The sequence below is a fragment of the Temnothorax nylanderi genome, unplaced genomic scaffold (assembly GCF_030848795.1).
Source record: "Temnothorax nylanderi isolate EJ_2023f unplaced genomic scaffold, tnyl_v1.0 TNYL_tig0301_pilon, whole genome shotgun sequence".
Taxonomy (NCBI): Eukaryota; Metazoa; Arthropoda; class Insecta; order Hymenoptera; family Formicidae; genus Temnothorax; species Temnothorax nylanderi.
The window spans coordinates 213,485-222,928 of record NW_027249363.1 but is presented as its reverse complement, the minus strand read 5'-3'; the positions used below and the strand labels follow the sequence as shown (position 1 = coordinate 222,928).

The window sequence follows — 9,444 nt, the reverse complement described above, 5'->3', positions numbered from 1 at the left end:
TACTACTGATCATTTGAAACTAACTCACTTTCCCATCATTGCATTTGTGTAACGTAAAGATATAAATCTCCAAAGAAACGCAACACCGATAGATCTTAAAAATTAATGAGCAAGCTCGAATGGACATAAGGAGATTGACGGCGATCTGCTCGACGGCACTCGGAATTCCTGTCGAGTCACTGGACTGGGTTCAATGTCAGCGCATAGGGAAACGAGTCGATCAATTCGGGGAATCTTTCGCGACAGGCGAGAATATCCCGAGAGAGATGTCTCAGGTGGAGAACGTGGACACGTGAAGTGTAACGTGGATTTTTTGGTAGAAGCTTCCCGTGGTAGGGGCGGCGGAGTCCGATCTCGTCGTATAAAAGTCTTTGGATCCACTGCTTCGAGAAGAGTCGCTCTTCGTTCGAAAACGTGATCTCAGTAAGGTACGTACGCAGTTGCACGACCGTATCTATATATCACAATAATAAGGAGATATATAAGAAGCGAAAACCGAACATGTTCGACTTTCGGGAGATTGCTTGTTGTCAAGTTAAAAAAGTATCCCAGCATGTTAAATTTGTTAATAAATTTGATTGCGAATTTTTATCTGGAAATGAATATATATGATATAAGATCTTCGAAGTGCACTATCATGTCAAAATTTTAAAAAGTTTAAAATTACAAAAATATTTTAACACATTTTACCATAGCACAAATACGAGATGCGATATATATAGAATAGTTTTGTTTCGTTTAAAATTGTCAAAATTTTTAAAAGTTCCAAAAAAATTTATTAATATTTTCGTAATTAAATATTGGATTGTAAGTTAAACCAGAAAATTTACATTTACAATCAACATTTTTCAATCGTTTATAAAAACTTAAGAATGTTTTAAGTCGCTGAATATCAAGAGACACGGTAGTGTCTCGCGCCAAGTACGCACGGAGCGAGACGCACCGTGATAAATCTAACGTTAAAATTAATTCAGAATAACATATGAAATCATATAATGAATCAAAATTAAAAAAATGTCGAATTTTCACATAAATTTACAATATATGGTTATGGAGTTTTCAAATTAATGAATACGCAAATATGATGTTAAAATTGACGAATACACAATGCTAAATGTATAAAATAAATCCAGTATTCGCTGAATTATCCGTAGTCCTTAATATAAACCACAAACTTGATTCGCATTTAAACACACTTTAAACGCACTCAATATCTTCTGAAAAAATCATCTTTAGCTATTACATCGCTTTAAATCATTTTATCTTTTTAACAATTATTTCTGTCTCCTTTCAGATGGCGATGAGGTGCATTGTAGTGCTGGCCGCCGTGTTGGCTGTAATCTACGCTCAAGCTGAGTCCGAACCCGTTGGCCAGGATCCGCAGCAGACGTTGGTGGCACCTGCAGCATCATCGGAAATCGCGCCGCTGAAATCGGAAACGGTGTCGGGCGAGGTGACCGAGATACAGTCGCGTAACAAAAGAGCGCCGATCCTTCTGAAAAAGGCTCTTTTGGGTGGTGCTCTTCTCGGTGCCGGAGCCTTGGGTGCCGGAGCCTTGGGTGCTGGAGCTCTGGGTGCCGGAGTTCTCGGCGCTGGAGTTCTCGGTGCTGGATTGTACAAGGCTAAATAGTAAGTTGATTCTGAAGAGATGAAATATTGGAAGGGAAAGAACGGTTTTGCTGCAGTACCTGAAAATTTAGCTAGGTATAGAGAAAATAATTTTTTTGGACCGCAAAATAATTATGTAGGACACTCAAGCTAGTTGTTAGAATATTAAAACTTTTTGCAGCATTATTATCTTAAGCGTCCTTACATAATTATTTTGATGGTCCAACTTGTAGCTAAGTTTTTAGATACTTTAGTAAGACCGTTTCTTTCCGTGAAAAAAAGACAAGAAATTGCATTTCAAGTTTTAGATTTGCAAACTAATGCAAATTAAGACGTGTCAACTATAACAAGTATTGCTAAAATTCCTGCTTCATATATAGCTGCAGCCACATTAAATTGTGACATCAAAAGCGAGGAGTTGGGCGAGTCTTGTTCTTTTTTCTCGAAATAGATTGATTGTTTTGCATATTGCCACACGCGTTCGATGATATAAATTAGTGAAATATACCGAAGATCTCTTTTTTTCGACTCGCGGATTAATGGCAGCTGAAATTCTTCATCGATTATCTCATCTATTATGCCAAATCTGTCGAGAACAAATTCGACAAAACATCTGTTACAATTTTGGTCGGCAGAATGTCAACAGAAATGTGACAGAATCTGCTGAATATGACTGAGAAAAGCAGAATTTGCCATTTTGTAACCATCATTTAAATGATATATTCCATTCTGCTCGGTATCTACTTGTTAATACGATCATAGTTTATGCAAGCTGCCGCGATATTCTGTTCGAATTTGTTGGCAAACTGCTAGAATTTTAAACTTACTGTTAGGATCTCGATATGAGGTTTTCGTTGGAAATATAGGACACATTCAAATTGATCAATTATATGTATATGTATATATTCTTTAAAACAGAATAGTAAAAAGTCTTCACACACACACACACATATACACATAGACGCGCGCGCACAAAATATATTTTATTAATTTATCAATTTGTGTTATCGAGCGCGAATATTATGGCGTACCTACAGGAAATTATGAGATTAAGGTAATTATTTACAATAGGGCCTTTTCCGAATTTTGATATTTTCTTGCGGCTCTCTTGGTAAAAACCTTTGTTGTGATTCTGACAGTGATAATCGATCGGGGGAGCCCGAAAAATATGCACCCTACCTATTTTTTAATCTATTTTTTTTTAAATATTGTTCAATTTTCCACGCAAACATTTAATTTTCTTTGGTATTTATGCATAAAAGGGGCCCCCTCTCCGATTTGGTTTATTTTTAAATATTTTGTGGGGGAGTCTTCCCGAATCATTTCATATATATATATATATAAGGGTCGGACTCAAATAGCTTCGGAGATATATGCACACACACACACACACACACACACACACGCACGCCACACACACACACACACACACACACACACACACACACACACACACACACACACACACACACACACACACACACACACAACACACACACACAACACACACACACACGCGCGCGCGGTAGGCAGCGTGGACCTCGCTTTACAACTTAAGGCAGGCGTCTCGCTACATGCTAGTCATGTGACTGTTTGTAGGTTTTCACGTTCAGAAATATATTTCAGGCAATTTTTGCTAACGGAAAAATAATTTTATGAATTATGGTGTAAAATTTCATACGTGACAAAGTATGTTACTTTTTCCAAATTCTGTGATTTTTCTCATTTGACTCCGTTTTGATCAGCTGATCATGCGAGTCGTCGAGAAAGGTTACAAGTGAGAAAAATACTTGGCAACGTCGCATTTTACGTCAATTACTGAGAAAGGGTTTCAAAACGTATGACAGGGGTGTCAATCACTACCCAATTCGGCTAAGAAAGACGAGCCCCATAACCTGCAACTACAGTGATTAGCCAGCGGCGTTGCCAAGTCTTCCCAACCTAACCTCGACCAAAAAATGTCTGCTCGATTACCGCATTTTCACTAAAATAAACTAAAAAATTAGCAGCGAAATCTCCGGTAAACTATATATTTTATGGTTGCATCGGATTCTTCGAAATCTAATGTACAAAAAGCAATGTTTTTTCTCACTTCATCTAATCGAAAAATGCGAAAATATGTGATTGAAACCGTGATAGAGCCTTCTTTTTCTGGCCGTCTGTATGAAGTAATGCAAAATTTGTGATTTTTGAGATCGATTTTCTAGAGTAAATAGTCGGTAAGGAGCCACAGAAAAAATCGACTGCAAAGCTGATCATATAATTTGATATAAAATCCGAAATCGAAAACTTTATCTAATACATGCCCTGACGAGACGACTACCTTAACATGCTAAAGGCTGCGGTCCGATTCACGCTCACAGCGTTGTAAAGAGTTAAAGAGCGATGCTTTCAGCGCTGTGAGCGTGAATCGGACCGCACCCTTACCTTAGCATGTACTTTAAGTTGTAAAGCGAGGTCCACGCTGCCTATCGGCGGAGGTGGGTGCGGGAGGGGGGACCGAAGGCCCCTCCTTACACCCCCCCGCGCGTGTGTGTGTTCCGGCATGTCGGAAAAAATAGGTATAAAAATAGGTTTAAAAAATTGGTAAAAAAATTGGTAGGGTACATATTTTTCGGGCTCCTCCGATTGATTATCACTGTTGGAGTCACAACAAAGGTTTTTACCAAGAGAGCCGCAAGAAAATATTAAAATTCGGAAAAGGCCCTATTGTAAATAATTGCCGAAATTAATAAGTACATGTACGTAAGTATGTACATGCGTAGAAAGAAAGAAGTACACGCGTTTCTCGCTCATTAAATTCGTAATATAATTTGTAAGAGTCTTTGCGAGTTCTTGTCGATTTAATTTGCGACATCAACTTTCAGATATTCAGTTAATTATCCGTTTGCGCGAACTAAATTAACATCAATTAACGCATACAAAAATTTCATACATTTTTACTGTCAGAAAGATTCATCGAAAGTCCATCATTGCTATTAATTCAATTTTCACGATGTTAATCGGATTTCATAAGTTTGTCGAACCATACTGAATGTCCGCTGAAGTTATTAGAATGAAAATGTCAAAGATTCTCGATTAAATTTCGTAATCTTTTCCTTAGCCTTGCTGGCGGATATGGTGGATATGGCGGATATGGTGGATATGGCGGATATGGCGGATATGGTGGACATGGTGGATATGGTGGAGATGGTGGATATGGTGGATACGGCGGATATGGATATTCCCACAGTTATCCCAACTACCATTATCATTACCATAACCATCCCCATTATCATAATTACTATCCTCATTACCACCACTACAGTTACGGACCAGGTTACGGCTATTGGTAAAAATTGACTAACTTCAATGCATTATAAGTAAGTTTATGATATATTATATATTATAAAAATTATTTTTCTTGTTTTGCTGGATTGTTATTTTTCAATATAATTTATATCAATAAAAAAAACCACTTTATTATTAATAATATACCTACATATATACAGGGTGATCCAGTAATACTTATACAAACCAGAGAGAAACCTGAAGGCGGTCACCGGACGGCAACCGGAAGTCATGTCCTGATACTACCCCCTGAAAAAGTGGACGTCAACTATACGTCCCGTTACGCTCGGTAACGGTACATGGCTCATGTCCGAACTACTCAGATGGAAGATAACTCTAGTCGAGATGATTCTCGATTCTTGTCTCATTTATTCATCTTTTCATCTCATCTGATTCTCATCTGGACTATCTTTCATCTGAGTAGTTCGGACATGAACCATAGCACGGATACGAACCATGTACCGTTATCGAGCGAAACGGACGTAGTTGACGTCGACTTTCTCAAGGGGCAGGTCGAAAATGCGACTTCCGCCGGCTTCAGAAAGATCAAAGGGATGGCCGCTCTCATGCCGTTTCTCTATGTACAAACTTTGGAGATGAGTTTTCCACACATAAACAAGAAAAAATGTCATATATACGAGGGCTATTTAAAAAGTTCCAGAACTTTGTCTTTATAACTTTTGGAGGTTTATTTATAACTTATTTAGTCAGCTTAGTCAGAAGGAGATAAGGCTGACTAAGGTCCGTATTCATAGTTGGATCTTATTTCAAGACTGTCTTAAGTAATGTCTTAAGATGCTAATACGGCTCTGTTGATTGGTTCATAACATCTTAAGATCGCACTTAAGACGGTCTTAAATATAAGATCCGACTATGAATACCGGAAGTTGTAAGTAAACCCCAAGACCAAGTTCGGCAACTTTTTCAACAGTCCTCGTACTGTATATATGTCCAGAAATGCCTGATTTATGAGTTATAATCGAAAGATTACATTCGACAAAAACTGACAGAATACATCTATAATGACACATGACGATATGTAATATATCTGTTCAATCTGTTTATAATTCATAACAAATGCTCAAAATGTCTTCCATCCACCTGCTTCAATGGCCTAGTTGATTACACCTATCACTTAATTGATACGCCTATTAAATAGTAAATAATTAGTAAATTAGTTTGATTATTGGCTAATCAGCTCAAATATACTATTCGATACGCGTATCAAGAGATCGGTGTAAACTAGCCCGATGCTTGTAAATGGACTTGTCGGATCATGGATTGTTGCACCTTTTAAAAGACGGTTGCGGATGATTTCGCAGACATTTATGATGCGTTGGTGAAGCGCACCTCTCTTTATTTGTAATTTCAATTGCATAAATTAGGGCTTTTAAGTTTTAAGTGTCTCCACAGATGAAAATCTAATAGATTTAGGTCAGGCAATCGTAGTAGGTGCAGATCTGAAATGTAATCTTTCGATTATAACTCAGTGCATGACATTTTTTTCTTATTTATATGTGGAAAACTCACTCCCAAAGTTTGTACAAGTATTTCTGAATCACCCTGTATATACATATATATATATATGTATACAAGGTTGTTTATTTGAAAAGTTTCCACCTCAATATCTTCTAAAATCTGAAGTATGCGTTGTATGAAAAAATGTTTCCGATGAAAGTGGAATAGTTTCGAGGGGGACATATTTTGGTCGTTTTTTTCTAGATAGCGCCGCCGCCAGAAAGATATAAAGGTCACCTCCACTTTTTTAAATGGAACTACTGTTCATTTCTAAACACCTACAATTGTAGCCCACTTCAAGATGAATACAATGATGATAAACATTCAAGGTCATTCAAGGTCACAGACATAAAAAAGTTGAAAAACAAAAGTTCATTGTCCATACTCGAATGCGCATCCGTGGGCATTAATACACATCCTAATTTACTCTCTGAACCTTTTGACCTCTGATAGGGTATTTGACTGAATATGTTACGCAATTATTATTCTTCTTTTCATCTGGTCTGGTATCGTGTATTCAACTTGAGAAATCTAATATTTTACCTAACCCTATAAGATATGTTTTGAAAATGTTTCGGTGTCAGCTACATTTAATATGCAATAAAAACACGGGTTTCCATTAAAAAATTTAAAGTTAACCTTGACAGGGGAGGGGGTTTTCAAGGTAATCGTAAACAAATATCACCTGTCTCACTTGATATTCTACAACTTTTGTCTGAAATGTTTTTCCGTATCTTCCATATTTTTCGAGATATTTGCCTGGGGCAATTAAAATGTATGTATATGTCGTAGGCAAAGTTATTTTACGAAAATAGCTATTTTCCTAGGCAAGTGCTATTTGACTGAACCGCTGTTAGGCAAATGGTATTCAGCAAAGCATGCATTGATGCATTTCAAGTAAGTACACATATAGGCGGAGGAAGGGCTCCGCCTGCGGCTCCCTCACATAAAAAACTAATCTAATTCCAAGCTTATTTCTAAAAACGGTAAATATTTAGTATTAGGGAGCCATCCCCAATTTCCATAATTTTGAAATATGTTGTCAATGTCATTACTTTGAATAATAATGTTGCGAAGGTTTTAATCGGATCGTTGCTTATTAAAAGTTAGGTAATTGTTTAGAAAAACTTACACAGCTCCTCACCTCCAATATTGGTAAAATTATGCTCATTCGATACATTTTGTACGAAACGAAAGAATATGTTGTGTGGGTGGAAAAGTGTATGCGTGGATGCAGTGGGTTCTGCCCCCGTGCGGGGAGCTCCACCTCTAAAAAAACCAACCCTTTTTCTTCTTCTTCTTCTTCTTCTTCTTCTTCTTCCGATTATTGGCACAGCTTTCCTTTTCGGTTACGCATCGGCCATTATTCGATTCGTCTTCGTCTATGATAACTGCGTAGTATGGTACTGGTGCGATTATATTGTATTTCAGACTCGGGAATGTGTATATGTTTGTGCGTGTGTATAAATGTACGTGTGTGTATGTCCGCGGTGTCGGGAAATCGGGTTGATGCCGTAGGTTCGTTGGGCCCAAGGAACTGCGCGGATCACTTCCCCCTGCGGCAAAAAAAAAACCAACCCAATTGTGGGTGGAAAAGTGTATGTGTGATCATACATGTGTGATCCACCCGCCAACAATTAGGTTGGGTTAGGTTAGTTTTATGGAGGTAGAGCCCCCTGCGGGGGGGCAGAACCTACTGCATCCACGCATACACTTTTCCAACAACGCAACAATTGGGTTGGTAACACACAGTCTATATACAGTATCATAGAATTATACATACTTTTCATTATATTTTTCTTTGTTGATAACTTTTTAATAACCAACGACCCCCAACTAAAACCTTCACAACATTACTCAAGGTGATGACCATGACAACATATTTCAAAATTATGAAAATTGGGGGTGGCTCCCTAATACTAAATATTTACCCTAAAAACTTGAAATTATAAAATTTGGTCGAAATAGGCTTGGAGTTAAATTAGTTTTTTTACAGGAGAGGGACTACTGCGGGTCCCACGCCCATAGGTGTACTGTCTATAGTGTCTATACACACATATTAACAAATTACTTTCCTTAGTATTGACACAAACGGTTATACTTCTCATCAGTTGTACATTTGTTAATATCTTTTTAATAAATAGCGACGGCTAAAATCATATTTACGCTTTCTAAAACATAAAATTGTATACATACTTTTCAATATACCAACTATTCTCTGCTTTAACGTGGCGTACATCTGCAGTGAACATTAGGCATAAATAGGTTAAGCATAAATAGGTTTTCAGCTTGTTTGTGCTTAAAAAAAAAGGTTACATATTCTTCTGGCTCCCCCGATTGATTATCACTGTCGGGGTCACAGCAAAGATTCTTACAAAGATAGTCGTAAAAATTCAGAAAAGGTCCTATTTTAAATAATTACCTAAAATTTATTTCCATTTTCCTAAAAAGTGTTCAGGCAAATGCTATTTGTCTAGGAAAATAGCATTTAAACACAAATAAACGAGCGAAAGCCAACTATTTGCCTACGATCTACGATATATATATATATAGATATATTATAAAGATATCAATTATTTGAGGTCAACATTACGAGAAAAATGCAATGTCTTACGCTTTCTTTTGTCACTCTTTGTATATCTTAATCAATGTAGTAATCAATGTTTTTTCTTCTAGATCTCGTCTCGATGAATGGAACTGCCTATCATACAACTTATTGGTACCTTTTGTTTATTGTTATTATTTATTAATGACAAGAGCTATCTTTTTTTACACAATGTGCGATATTTATGTATCGTATACGTTTTTTTTTATAGATCAATTGTATCTATTGGCATTATGTATAATATACATAATGCCTTTGAAGTACTGTGAATAATAAAAGTAGAATAAAAGTTCTAAATAAAACCGATAATACAAGATGAATCGATCAGCCTTAATTATTATTGTCCAACGTATCTTTCAAAAAATTATTTATAGTAGTAAGAT

At 36.8% G+C, this 9,444-nt stretch overlaps 1 protein-coding gene across 1 annotated transcript; it reads left to right on the top strand.

Annotated features, from left to right (window-relative positions):
• Positions 1 to 278: 278 nt before the first annotated feature.
• Positions 279 to 9,381, top strand: LOC139780847 (uncharacterized). Its single transcript, XM_071719558.1, has 4 exons — positions 279 to 428; positions 1,295 to 1,629; positions 4,712 to 4,970; positions 9,133 to 9,381. The coding sequence occupies exons 2-3, from the start codon at positions 1,295 to 1,297 to the stop codon at positions 4,941 to 4,943; spliced, it is 567 nt and encodes a 188-aa protein (XP_071575659.1). The 5' UTR covers positions 279 to 428; the 3' UTR covers positions 4,944 to 4,970; positions 9,133 to 9,381.
• Positions 9,382 to 9,444: the final 63 nt, after the last annotated feature.